At 39.9% G+C, this 16,880-nt stretch overlaps 2 protein-coding genes across 5 annotated transcripts in view; one reads left to right on the top strand and one right to left on the bottom strand.

Moving 5' to 3' along the window:
- Window positions 1-16,880, bottom strand: part of CCSER2 (coiled-coil serine rich protein 2) — a 209,619-nt gene that overhangs the window by 168,260 nt on the left and 24,479 nt on the right. The gene's annotated exons all lie outside the window — the stretch shown is intronic.
- LOC107540649 (putative inactive 1-aminocyclopropane-1-carboxylate synthase-like protein 2) lies at window positions 5,792-7,524 on the top strand. The gene has a single exon (XM_087824226.1). The coding sequence runs from the start codon at window positions 6,262-6,264 to the stop codon at window positions 7,522-7,524; it is 1,263 nt and encodes a 420-aa protein (XP_087680352.1). The 5' UTR covers window positions 5,792-6,261.

Below are 16,880 nucleotides of genomic sequence, written 5' to 3'. Positions count from 1 at the left end.
TGATAAAAGGCTTCTCTATAGAAGAATCATACTAATAAATGGAGAAAAATGATGGAATCACAAAATAAGAAAATAAGATATATCTGGTGTTGGTTAGTAAGCAATCCCTAATGAACTAATAGATCCAGGTAGCAATCATTAATGATTGCTAAATCCATTAGATGAAAAAGACACTTAACTCCGAATCAAACTTAACATCCTATTATGACACAAGAGGAAATGCACAGTACCATCTAAGAAATATTCTTGCCAAAACAACTTAATCTGAATCTATTCAAGCCTCTAAATCTATCAGTTTACAAGAAAGACAAAGAACAGAAAAGCATGTTAAACAACATAAGGACATAACCAGCCAAATCTAGAATGTGAAAAATCCGTAAGAGAAAGAATTCTGTTTCTTTCCTAAACAAAAAAATGGAAAAATGTTAAAAGTTTAAAAGATACATTAACCAAATGCAATGTGTAGAACTTGTATGGGTCCCTAATTTAATCAAGCCCTCAGTAATAAATGTTTTGAGACAATTTAGAAAAATTGGGCATAGGACAGGAATTGAATCATATTAAGGACTTTACTATTTTTGTTGGGAGTGATGAGTATAATGCTCATACTTAAAAAAAAAAAAAAAGTCTGTTTTCCATTAGAGCTACAAATCCCAAAGTCTTTAAATATGAAATTATATGCTGAGATTTGCTTTGAAATACTCCATTAAATATCTGCCCCCCTCAAAAAAAAAGTGGTATAGATAAAACAATACTGATAACTGTTAAAAGCTGAGTGGTAACACACTGGGGGGTTCACCACATACTGTACTGTTTTTCTCTACTCATTATGTTTGAAAGAGTACATATACAATGTTTCCTTTAAAAACTAAATTCCAAATAAGGATGCTTCCATAAGAGAAAGAGAGATGTAATAACCACAACACATTCTGTATTATCCTCCCCTCCCTTCACACTCTCCCTTTCTACAGCCCTCCTCCCCCCTTCGCTTTCCCCTACTCTTCCTCCCCCCCCCCTTTTCCCTCTCCCCCACTCAGTTCTATTCAGAGAACTCCCAGTGCCTGGATCTCTACACTTAGCCCCTCCCATAAATGATAAAGGACTCTTAAATTAGAAGTACCAGGAACTATAAAACTGGTCTAATCAAGGCTTGAGAGGTTCCAGCAGAAGGAAAGCTATCAAAGGTTAATTGTTAAGAGGGTTGTGGAGCTGACCAGATTAGAAATTTCAGTTCACCACTTCCTTGGAGTGTAGCCTAGGACAAATTACTTGGTTGCTCATTAAATCTGTTTTTTCATATGTAAATTATGGATAAATAATAGTACCTAATCATAGCTTTTATTTTAGGCTACTGTTTTCAGATTAACAGAACAATCTCCTAAAATCAATCTGGTGCTGTTATTTTGGCATTTGCCAAGGGATATTTTGTGAAAACACTATCAAAAAGTAATGAGACTGGCCCAGCCAGGTGTGGCTCAGTGGCTGAATGTAGACCTAGGATCCAGGAGATTGAGGTTCAATTCCCAGTCAGGGCACATGCCCGGGTTGTGGGCTCCATCCTCAGTGGGGGGTGTGCAGGAGGCAGCCAATCAATGACTCTCTCAACACTGATGTTTCTCTCTCTCTCCCTCTCCCTTCCTCTCTCTGAAATCAATAAAGACATATAAAAAAGAAAAAAGAAGTAATACGACCAACAGGGATCTTTGACCTTCATCACACCTGAGTATGACCCTGATACAAAGCTCAGAGACAATGCAAAAGTGGTTGTGTCACATACTACTTTGTGGTTTATACAAGTGATATATTTAATAATTTACTTTTTTTAAAAATTGATTCCAGAGAGCGAGAGAGTAAGAGAGAGATGGGGAGAGATTGAGAGAAACATTAATCAGTTGCCTCCTGCACACTCCCTGATGGGACCAAACCCACATCCTGGGTATGTGCCATGACCAGGAATTAAACCTGCCACCTTTTGGTGTACAAGACAACTCTCGAACCAACTGAGCAACACCAGCCAGGGCAATAATTTACTTTTTAAGTACAACAAAATGTTTCCACCAAAATAGCCAGGTCACAGTAAAATGTAACCAACCAAGTCACAATGTGATGCCTCCATATTCAGTTTCATATCAGCATGACCCAAAGCCTCTCTATAATACCCCTGGCTCCCTTATCATATTTAAGCTTTAAGAGGACAGTATTTAATACATGACACTATATTAAATTACATACAGGCTGGCATGCCTAAGTGGTTGAGCACTGACCTATGAACCAGGAGGTCATGGTTCTATTCTAGGTCAGGGCACACGCCCAGGTTTGGGGCTTGATACCAAGCAGGGGGCATGCAGGAGGCAGCACATCAATGACTCTCTCTCCTCACTGATGTTTCTATCTCTCGCTCCCTCTCCCTTCCTCTCTCTGAAGTCAATTTTTAAAAAACATTAAAAAAAATTATAAATTACAAAGCTCTTATTTTAATATTAATTTCAAATACTGCTGAACAACAAATGTTTAAAGCAATAAACCAACCTGTTCTGATAATCAAATACTGATGAATATTTATAATTCAGTAATATAAATGGAGCTAGCACTATAGCAACACCTAATGTAAGCTCTCAGATGATTCCGAAAACAACTCAAGAGTACAACTTATAAGGGCTCATGGTTGATTTGTTGAGGAATTTGGGGACTCACAGCTCCCACAGAAAACCATGCTGTCCCACCAACATGTGTTTGCACACAGAGTTTCTTCTGTCCAGAATTCACAACCCCTCATCCTTCACACATTCTTCATAGCATCACACAACCTTTGCAGAGCCCAAGCCCACAAGGCTAGACTGTGGGCTCCAATTTCTTGTCAACAACTCAAGAAGTGCTCCTTAGACCAGTCTAGGTTTATGTTCCCTTCATTGGAGTCCAAGTTCTTTGAGAACACAGACTATGCCTTCCATTCATTAGTTCCTCACTCTAATCCTAGAACACAGCCTGGCACATAACTGGTGTTTTACGAATGTAGGTTGAAAGCAAGAATGAACAGTATATGCCTTAACAGTGTTTTGATGAGAATTTCTGCTTGTTTTACCTCAAATGCACAGTATCAACACAGATACTATATATAAAGCCTAACAGCTTGACACAAAATAGACAGTATATTTCAACTAATATCTGAGGTCACAGAACAGGCTAACAAGCTTCTGTTTATAAGATCCTATTTTCCCAGGTAAAAACAGGTACCTAAATTCATAATATTGATTTTTTCCCATCCTTCCACAAACTGCAATGGGTTGTTAAACCCAATTAACAAACCATTCTCTTCGCTGATGGCTTCCTTCTTCCTTAATAATTTATTCTGATTTAGAATGTCAATCCCTACCCATATCCATGGCACCTAACTCTTTAGTCTTTTTTCCAAGAAGAAATCTAAAACTTTTGGCATAAAGCATTACTTTAAAAAAAAAAAAAAACCTAAAAAACAAAAGGCCCAAAATACCACAGCAATCTTGAGAGAGAACAAAGTTGGAGGTATCATACTACCTGATATCAAACTATAAGAGGCTACTCAAAACATCATGATACTGGCATAAAAACAGACACATAAATCAATGGAACAGAAAAGAGAGCCCAGAAATAAATCCACACCTATACAATTACTATTTGACAAGGCAGCAAGAACATACAATAGGGTCAAGACAGTCTATTCAAAAAGTGCTGCTGGGAAAATCGGACACACACATGCAATACAATAAAACGACATCACCTTCTTACACCATAAACAAGAATAAACTCAAAACAGATTAAAGACTTAAATGTAATGATCAAATTTTTTCCCCAAGATGGCAGTGGAGTGAGTGGAAGCTACACTGACACTCTCTCAGGACCAAACTGGAAATGACAACTAAAATATAGAAAAACAACCCTGAATAATCAACTGCAACTGAAGACGAGCTAGAGAGCATCCTCATAACCAAGGAGGAAAAGGGGAGACCACATAGAGACTGGTAGGAAGTGCAGAGGCACGAGAGGGCTGGATGGGCTCCCACAGGCAACAGCTGAAGGTCCGGGGGATATCTCAGCTGTGGGGGGTTCCCACTGAGGACTCTGGGGTCTAACCCCCAAGCTGGGCTCCCCAGTCCAGAGCACCAGAACTGAGAAAGGTGCCCACATAACATTTGGCTGGGAAAAGCAGTGAGGTTTCTGTCTGCCAGGGAGAAACAGTGGAAATGCAGGCCCCTCTTAAAGTGCCAACACACAAAGTTTCATGTGCAGCCACTCACTTTGGGCTCCGGCTGAAGTAGGGCAGAGTGGACTAGAGCAGTGTGAGGAGAATCCAGAGGGGCTGGCTAGGGGAATGGAACTCAGGGGTCTCCCATCTGGACGCCCATGCTGAGTCATTCCCCCATAGGGCAGAGGACATCTTTCTCAGGCAGAACTGACCTTCCAAGCAGCTTTTGCTGGGGCGGATTGGGGTAGGGAGGCAGGAATTGCCCCACCCTGCTGGAAAACCTCATTCCCAACCATGTGGAGTTTCTAAAGTCTGAGGCTCATTAAGAGACTGAACAACAGCCTCTGGATGCTTTGAGACTTTGACTAATTTGCTTCTGGACCCAGAGGTTAGAAAAGCAGATGTTGGTGAGCATCTTGGTCCTGTCCAAACACACCCAGCCCCAGCAGAGGAAACCACAAGCTAAAAGTGCAGAAAGCTTCAAATAGGGTACTCAAGGCCAGTCCCAAACAGCATCTGACATTGGCCTGCATCAGAGAACATCCAAAAGACTGGGAGTCCTAGCAGATCTACCTAATACATAGAATCACATCCAAACAGGCAGCCAATATGGGGAGACAAAAAAAACAAGCCACAAATGAAAGAACAAGAGAAGTCTCCAGAAAAAGAGCTAAATGAAATGGAGATAAGCAATCTCTCAGATATAGAGTTCAGAATACTAACCATAAGGATGCTCAACAGCATGAGAAAAGATACGGATACTATGAAGGAAATTAAGAATGACATAGTAGAAATAAAAAATACATGGGAAGGAATAAATAGCGATTAGGAGAAGCAGAGGATCAGATCAGTAAATTAAAAGACACGACAGAAAACAATCACTCAATCGGAGATCCAAAAAGAAAAAAACAATTAAAAGAAAAAGGAGGACAGCCCGGCCGGGCGTGGCTCAGCGGTTGAGCATCGGCCTAGGATCCAGGCGATCGGGGTTCGATTCCCGGTCAGGGCACATGCCCGGGTTGCCGGCTCGATCCCCAATGACTCTCTCATCATTGATGCTTCTATCTGTCTCTCTCCCCTTCTCCTTTCCTCTCTCTGAAATCAATAAAGATATATTTAAAAAAAAAAAAAAAGGAGGACAGTCTAAGGAAGCTGTGGGACAACATGAAACATAACAATATTAGCATCATAGGAGTGCCAGAGGAGGTCAAAAGCAAGCAAGGGTTAGAGAACCTGTTTGAAGAAATAATGGCAGAAAACTTCCTAACCTAGTTAAGGAAAAAGAAACACAAGTTCAAGAGACACAGAGAGTCCCAAGCAAGAAGAACTCAAAGAGGCCCACACCCAGACACATCATAATTAAAATGCTAAGAATGCAAGACAAAGAGAGAATATTAAAGGCAGCAAGAGAAGCAAACTTCATGAGAGGAGGAGGGCCTTGGAGCAGTGCCTGAGCCCTGATGGTCAAGGTCTATTTCTTTGGCGTAAGGACTTTAGACCAAAGAGATGAGCGGAAACAGAGACACAGGTTCAGGCCAGCCTGGTAAGTCCAAAACAAAGACCCAGAGTATGAGTCACCAATCAGACACCCTCCACAAGCCCTGTGGCCAGGCGAAGGGCCAGGGCCTCAGAAACCAGAGCCCCCACCCCCAGGTGATGGAGCTGATCCCGCGCTTGAGGCAGACCATAGAGGACTACATCACACAGCTGGAGACCAGGCACCTGTAGCAGGACTGGGAGACAGAGAAGCAGAGGCACACTCAGGCCATCAGGAGCAGGAAGCCATCCTTGTCCACTTAATGTGCCAGGTGGTCAACCTCTTACACTCTGGGGTCACAAGTAGCCTGGAGTTCCAACTGCCTCGCCATTCCCCGGACATCCGAGGTGATGTTGGAGGTGGGTAGCTGGCCCAATCGCCCAGGGAGCCTGACCAGCTAAGTCACCAACTGAGTGATTCGGAAGCTGCATTCATCAGCTATGACCTCTCCAACCGTGGGATTGACATCTCTGCCTTATTCCACTCCACCTTCCGGGACTTCATGGCCTACCAAAGAGACAAATACCACAGAGGCAAAAACACCTGGGGCTTCATTAACCTTGGTATCAATGAGAACAAGCTCTGCATTGATCTGATGACTGAAAGGTTGAGTCGAAGTGACATGAACTACACTGATGATGACCTTCTGCAATATTCTGACTGGAAAGGACATGCATTCCTGCAGGAAGAAGTGGCCCTGTTCCTGACCAACTACAGCAAGGCACCAGCCCAGCTTGATCCAGAAAATGTGGTTGTTCTAAATAGCTGCCTCTCTGTCTTCTTGGCACTGACCATGGTTATGAGTGATCCAGGTGAGGCCATTCTGGTCACCACACCCTTCTATTCTGGCTTCACCTTTACTTCCCGCCTGTATTCGAAAGTTGAGCTGATTCATGTCCACCTGGACAGTGAGATCACTGAGGCGGACACCTGTCCCTTCCAGCTGACTGTGGGCAAGTTGGAGAAAGCCCTGCTTGACGCTAGGCTTAAGGGGAGAAAGGTCAAAGGCCTTGTGCTGATCAACCCTAATAATCCTCCGGGAGACGTCTATTCCCAGGACTCACTGAACGAGTATCTGGAATTTGCCAAGAGATACAACCTCCATGTGATTATTCATGAGATTTCCATGCTGTCTGTGTTCAATGAATCCTTCCCATTCTGCAGCGTTCTGAGCATGGAAAGTTTGCCTGACCCCAAAAGGACCCATGTGATCTGGGGCTTTGGGATCTCTGGCTTCTGCTTTGGCGCTCTCTACACCAACAGCAAGGATGTGGCCTCTGCCGTGGGCGCTTTTGGCTTCCTCCATGGCATCTCTGGCATCACCCAGCACAAGCTGTGTCAGCTGCTCCAGGACAGAGAATGGACTGACAACGTGTATGTGCCCACTAATCGTTCCCGGCTGCAGGAAGCTCACAGGTTCATCACTAACCAGTTGAAGGCATTGGGTATCCCCTTTCTCAATTGTGGCTCTGGCCTCTATGTCTGGATGAACTTGAAAAAGTACCTGGACCCATGCACATTTGAGGAAGAGCTGCTCCTTTATCACTGCTTCCTGGACCACAAGCTGCTATTGTCCCCTGGCAAGGCCTACATGTGTAAGGAGCCTGGCTGGTTCCGCCTCACCTTTTCAGATAAGCCCCTCCACCTAAAAGTTGCCATGCACAGGTTCTGCCAGGCAGTAGACGCCCAGCAGCAGCACTGGTTGGAGAAGCAAGTGGAAGATGCGCTGAAGGAGGAGGTGCCCTCGCTCTCATCCGGTCGCTGAGGACCAGAGTGTTTTACTCTCTGCTCGCCATTGTGTGTGGGCAAAATGTTTTTATGGGGCTGGGGTGGGAAAGCCTAGAGAAACAAAGGAGCTTTCTGCATCCCTGTTTTAGATGGTTTATAGTTGCATTTGGTACCTAATAAATTCCACATTTCTCTTAAAAAAAAAAAAAAAAAAGGCAGCAAGAGAAAAGCAATCTGTTACCTACAAAGCAGTCCCCATAAGACTGTCAGAAGCTCTACAGGCTAGAAGGGAATGGCATTAAATAGTCAAGGTAATGCAAAACAAGGATCTGAAACCAAGGCTACTTTATCCAGCAAGGCTATCACATTCAAAATAGATGGTGAAATAAAGAGCTTCCCAGACCAAAAAAAAAGGCTAACGGAGTTTATCACCACCAAACCAGCATTGCAAGAAATGTTAAAGGGACTGCTGTATTTAGAAGTAGAAACAGAGAGAGAGGGAAACATAGGCATCCAGAATTAAAATTGCAATAGATAAGGACCTATCAATAATAACCTTAAATATAAATGGATTAAATGCTCCAATCAAAACATAGGCTCCCTTAAGGGATAAGAAAACAAGACCCAAAAATATGCTGTCACAAGAGTCCAACCTTAGAACAAAAGGGTCACACAAGCTGGGGGGGGGAGGAATTATGTAGGACTTTAAGGGAGAGATTGAAAAAAATACAGTCATAGTAGGGGATTGTAACACTCCAATGCCTTTACTGGATAAATCTTCCAGACAAAAAATCAACAAAGAAACAGTGACTCTAAAGACACACTAGATGAGATAGATTTAAATGACATTTACAGAACATTCCACTCCAAAGATGTAGAATATACATTCTTCTCAAGTGCACATGGGACAGTCTCAAAAACAGACCACATGTTAGGACACAAGTCTCTACAAGTTCAAGAAGACTGAAATCATATCAAGCATCTTCTCAGACATTTACACCATGGAATACTATACAGTTGTAAAAATAAAAAGAAGGATCTCTTATCCTATGAGACAGCATGATGGGAGCAGGACAGAATTATGCTAAGTGAAATAAGCCAATCAGAGAAAGACAAGTGTCACATGATCTTACTCATCTGTAGAATCTGGTGAACAAAATAGATCCAGAGACACAGAAGCATGGAACAGACTGAGGAATCTCAGCGGGAAGGTGTGGGGGGAGGAAAGGGAGATTAATATAAGAACTTATATGCATATCTGCATAACCATGGACATAGGCAACAGTGTGGTGAAGGCATGAAGGTAGGGTTACAGGGTAAAGAGGATCAGTGGGGGGAAAAGGGGACATTTGTAATACTTTCCACAATAAAGATAATTTAAAAAAAATAAAATAATAAATGTAATGATCAAAACCTTAAAATCCCTAGAAGAAAACTTAGGTATACATCTCCTCGGGCAAGGAAAACAAAAGGAAAAATAAACAAATGGGACAACTACATCAAACTAAAAAGTTTTTGCACAGCATTGGAAACCAAAAGACAACCTACTGAATGGGAGAAGATATTCACCAAGAAATATCCAATAAGAGATTAATATCCAAAATTTATAAAGAACACATACAACTCAACAATGAAAATACAAAGTATCCAATTAAAAATGGGCAGAGGACCTGAGCAGACGCTTCTCCAAAGAGGACATACAGATGGCCAAGAGACACATGAAAAGATGTTCAATGTCACTAATCATAATAACCTTATCAGATATATCAATGGCAGATAGCTTCTTATTCAGTAGGTCTCTTCGTTTCATTGACGGTTTCCTTTGATGTGCAAAAACTTTAGTTTGATGTAGTCCCATCTGTTTATTTTTTCTTCTGTTTCCCTTGCCCAAGGAAAAAATCACAAAAAATATTACTAAGAGCAATGTCAGAGAGTTTACTGTCTATGTTTTCTTTTAGGAGTTTTATAGTTTCCGGAAAATGCAAGTTAAAACCACAATGAGATATCACCTCACAGCTGTCAGAATGGCTACCATCAATAAATGCACAAACAACAAGTACTGGTGAGGATAGGGAGAAAAGGAAACCCTGTGTACTATTGGTGGGATTGCAAATTAGTGCAGCCACTACTGAAAACAGTGCAGAGAGGTTCCTGAAAAAGTTAAAAGTAAAACTACCTATGACCCAGCGATTCCACTTCTCATATTTAGCCAAAGAAATCCAAAACAGTAATTTGAAAAGATATATGCACCACTATCTTCACTGCAGTGTTATTTACAATAGCTAAGCTACAGGAGCAACCCAAGTGCCCATCAAGAGACAAGTGGATAAAAAAGCTGTGGTGCATATATACAATGGAATATTACTCAGCCATAAAAAAAGAATGAAATCTTACCATTTGCAACAAGATGGATGGACCTAGAGGATATTATGCTAAGTGAAATAAGCCAGTCAGAGAAAGACAAATACCATATGATTTCACTTATATGTCAAATCTAAAAAACAAAATAAACAAACAAAACAGACTCATAGATACAGAGAAGGAACTGATGATTGTGAGATGGGAGGAGGGTTGGGGAGCTGGATAAAAAAGGTGAAGGGATTAAGAACTAAAATTGGTAGTCATAAAAAAGTCACAGGAATGTGAAGTACAGCATAGGGAAAAGCATATGATTGTCTAACTACTATGCTGTATACCTGAAACTAATACAAAATATTGAATGTAAACTGCAATTGAAAAATATCTAAATTACAAAAGAAATGGGACATGCCACAATCATTCGGTCTGACTCTGGTTTTTAAATGCTGACTCTCTGATTTATTACAAAATATTTTAGATAATTACTCTGCAACTTTTAAAAGCAACTAGGACACCTATACTTTAACATTTTAAAAAGTAAAAATCCTCACACTAGTTAAAAGCAGTTAATCCCTGAAGTATTATTACTGAGAATCTTCTTAATTTGGCAAATATCAAAGAAGATTAAATTTTGGTGCGATGTTTCCATCTATAAATTGATCATGACATAAACATGAAGACAATGGAATATAAGAAAATCTTATTGTTCATAGGACCAACACAATTCTACTTTCTCTGCAGGGAAGCCTTATTTAATCCACTGCAAACCTCCACCTCAGATTACTACAACATTTTTTTATTAAGCACCTATGACAAGACCCTGAAAAATAAATAAGATTAGATATAATACCTGCTGGGAAAAGAAGTTTATGATCTGGGAAAAGAAAGAATGCTCTCATTACATAATGGCTGATAATATATTCATTCAGTCATCACACATTCTCTGAAAGCCTATTATGAACCAGGCTCTGTGCTAGAGGCTGGAGATATAATAAGGCACTCTACTACAAAGAAAAGACATGTAGACAAAAGAATGGTGATTGAATGCTTTAACTGCTATAGGCAAGTGAATGAGGTAGCATATGGGGACACACACACGAAATGGCTTAATTGAAGAAGGGGATATCATAAATAGCTTTGTAGAAGAGGCAATGCTTGAGCTGGGTCTCAAATAACATATAGTAATTAATAATAAAGACACTGAATGTGAAAAGCAAAAAAGCCTGAATAAAGAGCACAAGCAAAAGCATAGAACCAGCAAGGAACATTTAGGAAATTGTTATTCATTAAACAAGGGTTCAAAAAATTGCAGGAGGAAAACGAGAGAACCCTAGAGAAAACACACCTGTGGAAGGCCTTGTGTGCCATACTAAGAAATTTGGACTTTACTACAGACAGGAAATCAAAAGGTTTTAAGCTGGAAAACAATGATCTGACCTCAATTTTGAAAAGTCACTCTAATTTCAGTATGGAACATGGAATAGAGGAAGAAAGGGAGATAGGTTAGGTGGTTATAACATGAAATAGGTGGCAAGGGTTATAGCAAAAAGGTTTGAGAAAAAGTACAAATACAAAAGATATTAGCAAATAGTGAACCTTAAGAATTTTATCACAATAGTGGGCACAAAATGAGAGCACAATATTTAATATGTAAATGGGTGACTAACTGATTGAGTAGATATAGGAGATGAAAAAGAAGAAAGGGTTCAGGGTTCCAGGCTTCACAGACTGAACAGAGGGTGGTGCCTATAACTGAGGGCAAACATGTCTGGGGAAAAAAGATCATGAACTTATCCTGTCAAGCTGACTTTGAGGTATCTACAGGAGGGTGCAGGTGGGGTCTTTACTAGTCACATAAAGGAGTCTGAAATGCAAGGACAGGTCTGAATGGGAGATGATGGTTTGAGAACTGTCAAAACAGAAGATAATGGTGAAATGTTCCACCAGAAACAGGTGAGGTAACCTGAGGAAGACGTAGAACAAGGAAAGAGAAAGGCTAAGGACACTGCCCAGGAAATCCAACATTTAAGGAATGGACCAAAAAAAGGGTAATAAAGAGAGAGAAGGCTGAGAATGTATGATCTGAGAGGAAAGAAAAGAAATGCAAGATAATTTGAAAATGGTAAGAGGCAGTAGTGTCAGATTCCCAAGAAAAGCAAAGAAAAACTAAAAACTGAATAGAATGATTGGACTTGGTAGTTTGCAAACCTCATCATCTATGCCAGAGAAGTTTCAGGAGATGATATACAGCATAGAAAGCTGACTACAGCCCAGCTGGTGGTGGCTCAGCGTTTGAGCTTCGACCTAGGATCCAGGCGATCGGGGTTTGATTCCCGGTCAGGGCACATGCCCGGGGTTGCGCGGGCTAGGGAGCCGATCAATGACTCTCTCATCATTGATGTTTCTATCTCTCTCCCCCTCTCCTTTCCTCTCTCTGAAATTAATAAAGATATATTTTTTTAAAAAAAGAAAAAAAAGAAAGCTGACTACAGCGAGTTCAAGAGTAAAAAGAGATAAAGAGACGAAATCAGGAAATTAGCCCATTCATTCAGAGATAAGAAAGAAAAAGGCAATAAATTAAGAGGATATAAAGGCAACAGTCTTTTTGCCCTCTTTTCTGTTTCTAAGATGCAGGGGGAAAGCTAAAGAGAAGGTTAACAATAAAGATAATGGTGGGACCAATACCTGGAGCAAGATCCGACAGGATGTAAGATAAAGGCAAGCTTCCAGTCCTGTTATGAGACCTAGAATGCCAACAGGAAAACAAAGCCCAGGTCCTGATTTACAGGTGAGTCAAGAAAAAGCTGACAGCTCTCAGGCACATTGCTCAGGGCTCTAGCCCTGGGAACACTAAGCACTGCAGCTACATTAGCCACACTAACTGCAGGCCCCACTCACCTACCTTAGTCAGGACTGGCTGAGCCTGCAAGGTTTGAGAACTGAGCTTGCAGCTAAATAGGACTGGAGAAGGCAGGGACTGGGTCTTACCACATGTTATGAGCAAACTCAACCGGCAAGAGCATGGGAGGCCCGGCTGAGCGTGGCTCAGCGGTTGAGCAATGACCTAGGATCCAGGAGATCGTGGTTCCAATCCCGGTCAGGGCACATGCCTGGGTTGCGGGCTCGATCCCCAGTTGGGGGCATGCAGAAGGCAGCAGATCAATGACTCTCTCATTACTGATGTTTCTCTCTCTTTCCCTCTCCCTTCCTCTCTCTGAAATCAGTAAAGATATAGTAATTAAAAACAAAAAAAGGGCAGGGGAAACTTGGGCAATACAAATAATTTCAAAAATATAAGTGTATGAAAATTATACATTCAGTGGCTTAATTAAAAGCTGCATTTTTAAAATTCTCGGCATCTAGCACAGAGTGTGACATATAACAGACATCAGTGTCTACAAATGAATGATGTTTTGGGGTTGGCTCAGGACTATATCCCAAGAGACAGGAACACTTGTGGGAAGTAGGCTATACAGTGTCTCCCTGACCTAGGCAAGAAGCTCTCCTTCCTGTGGGACCGGAAGGATAAAAAGACCTAATTGTCTCTGCTGAAGACAAAAGAGGACAACACGACTGAGGGACCTTAATGATAATAGCTAATTTTACCAAGAACAGTATGTGCCTAGCATTATGCTAAGCAGTTTATAAGAATTATCATATCTTAACTTTATTACAACACAGGACAAGTACATTTATTTCCATTTCAGAGATGAATAAACTGAGGTTTGCGGAAGTTAAGTAACTTGTCCAAGTTCATATAGATAATAAAGAGCCAAGACTACTGAACCCAGCTCAGTGGCCCTCAATATGGTGAATAGGATAGTAGTAGTAGCAACAGAAACAGCAACAGAAGCTAACACTTTTGTAGCTCTTACTATATCGTAGGCAGTTCTAAGGGTTTGATATATATTAACCTATGTAATTCTCACAACTACTTTATGGTGTAAATATAATCTTTATTTTACAAATGAAGAAAATAAATATAGAGGGGTTAAGTAGGTTTCCCAAGGTCACACAGTAAGTGACTGAAATTTAACTATTACCCTATATAGCAATTCATTCTCTACACTCAATATACCTGTGTTTTCAAACTGCTGATCATGACATCGATTTATTGTTTTATAACAAGCAAGTTTTGTTGTAAATGAAAATACTAGAATAGAACTGACTACCCCATTCTTTTCCCAGTCCCTTCTCCAGTGCTGGAAGAGACAGCTGAGATCCTGGGAGTGGCAAAATGCAGGAAAAAAACATGTAATTAATGTGTTTAGTTTTATAATGGGTAGGAAAGGAAACAATCAAATTTAATAATAAAAAATATTCAAGAACTCTTCATGGAGCACAAATCAGAAAATTTGTTTCTTCTATAGTTATAAACTTGCATAGACTAGAAAGAGAAAATGGTTAAGAATTACTCAAAGTAACTATAAAGCCTACTTCAATGAAAAAAAAACAAAGAATAATCTATTTTTGAAGAAATCAACACTTCAGGAAACTTAGAAGAATAGGAGGAAAAGGGTGGAGGTTGAGGAAAGAAAGCTGAAGAAGATGCTCAATTTAACTCTAATAAGAGAAAAAATGTAGCCACCAAACACAAGTATGCAAAATCAGAAAGAAAAAAAGTTACCAGAGCCTCCTAAAGAACTAAAAATAACAATATAAAAATTAGTTTTTCAAAACAAAAACAGACTCATAGATACAGAGAACAAACTGATGGTTGCCAGAAGGGGCTGGGGTAGGGCAGCTGGCGAAAAAGGTGAAGGGGGATAATAGGCACAAACTTTCAGTTATAAAATAAATAAGTCATGTGGATATAATGTACATCACAGGGCATACAGTCAATAATACTGCAATAACTTTGTGCGACGACAGACGGTGAGTACACATATTGTGGTAAGAATCACTATGCTGTTCACCTGAAACTAATATGATATTCTATGCCAACTACACTTTCATTTAACAAATTGCAGGTGCTTTTGGTTTTTTCCCCAAGAAACCTGAGTCAGAATTTTATATTAAAATAATCCCTTATGCCAAGAAAATGAAACATGGAATGCAAATCAGACTACAAAAAAAAAAAAAAAGAAAAAAAGAATTAAAGTCCCTCGTACATTAAGTCAAAGATATTTCTTACCACCCAAGGAACTTAGAGGTGGCTAAGGGACCAACAGGGAAAATGAAAAGTATCACTCTACACAGAAGACAACATAAGAGCACTGGCTGATCCAGGTGGTTCAGAGAGAAGTTCTGAAAAGCAGTTTGAGGAAGAAATCTTAAGTAAAAGGACAGATACTGAACTGGATGTCGGTCAGCTCCATCATTAAAAGTTAAGAAACAAGGGGAAAAGAACTTATAAAATGTTAACTGGAAAATTTTCAGTGAGACAAAAGGACAGATAAAGAAGACTAAATTTTTATAATGAGGAAGCAGGCGAAGTTCAGGGAAATCTAAAACACTTTCCTAAACAAATAGAAGGTAAATAGATGCTGGAAGAGTATACAAATACATGCATGCACTGGTTGTTTAAACAATAAAAACAGCAAGTGTAAACTCAAAATCAAAACTGTCAGGAGGTGAAAAAGAATTATCTTATTTGGAGTAAATTACAAAATAATAGCGGAATGGACCACCATGAGGGAAAATACCAACAAAGGAGAACAGACATTCTAGATTGCTTCTAAAGGCCTTATCTGAACGCTATAATCAAGCTGTCACTGAAAGAGCAAAGTGGATTAAAGTCTGTAATGGTGACAGACTCAGTCTCTTCCTGTGGAATAAGTAATTCCATTTGTGTGTGGTAATGGTCTTATCTATCAGATCAAAGAAACAAGGCTTGTTGCATTCAGGGACTTAAGAGACAGAGTGAAAAACTTCAGTCATGTTTTTTAAAGCCTGAAACAATACTCTAAAATGTAATTATATTACGTAAACATTTTTTGCCTTTGTAAGTGGCTCACGTAAGGAAAACCAATATAGAACCTAAGATGGTTACAGCTTCAGCAGTTTTTATAATGTTCAGTTGGATTTTTTAAATTAAGTTGGCAACACTTTACACAATTATTTTATATTATATTTTATAAATTAGATCATAGTAATAGCATAAAACAGTCTTTTCCTAATTAATGATGAGTCAATATCCTTTCTATACATACAATAAGAATAAAACAGGACAAAAAATATCAGAAGGCATAATGCATAGTGAAGGTGCTTCATAACACTTTAGTTTCAGTTACATGTGTGAATGCATGTGCAGTACGTAAAATGTTCTGAACACTATAAAATTATAATACACAAGGATTACATGTCTAAGAAATTTTTCCTGCATAGGTATTCCACAAAATATAAAAACCCTACCAACAACCTTTTGCATAGAGCAGACACAAAACCTTGCACACCAGCTCCCACTCATCCAGAGAACTGCTCCCCTCATTCTCCCCCTCTCCAGGGCTTTTCCCATAACCAGCTGACCTGAGCAGAAACTGACAGCTGTTGGCTAGTACAAATAATTGATTTCTTGGGGCCCTGTTCACACAACTTCACTCCCTCACCCACCTTCAAAATCTAGCCACTTTAGCCTTAAACAGAGCGAGTGCACACAAGTCTCCATTTTGTCTGTCTTCATTCTCATGAGTAATCCCCATCAAGCACCGTCCATAGAACTTTCTGAGATACTGGAAATATTCTGATTCTGCCCTGTCCAATATAGCAGTCACTAGCTACATGTAGCTATTGAGCACATATGGATAGGGTGACTAAGGAACTGAATTTTTATTTACTTTTAACTTATTTAAATTTAAATAGTTACATGTGGCTAGAGGCTATCATAATCAAAGCACAGTCTTATACACAAGCAAAAAAACAAAGCATTTATCCTCTCTCCTGTCTTTTCAATTCTTGCTATTATTATTTCAGAGAAAAAAAGCTTCTTGTTTATTTTCATTCCATTTTATGAATCACATAATGTCCCTAAGGAAGACAAACTTTGAAAAATAGATAAATCAGACAAAAATAGCTTCTTATAAGAAATCCTTAAAT

This window comes from Miniopterus natalensis, chromosome 14 (assembly GCF_054644295.1).
Source record: "Miniopterus natalensis isolate mMinNat1 chromosome 14, mMinNat1.hap1, whole genome shotgun sequence".
Taxonomy (NCBI): domain Eukaryota; kingdom Metazoa; phylum Chordata; class Mammalia; order Chiroptera; family Miniopteridae; genus Miniopterus; species Miniopterus natalensis.
This window is presented reverse-complemented; position numbering and strand designations above follow the sequence as displayed.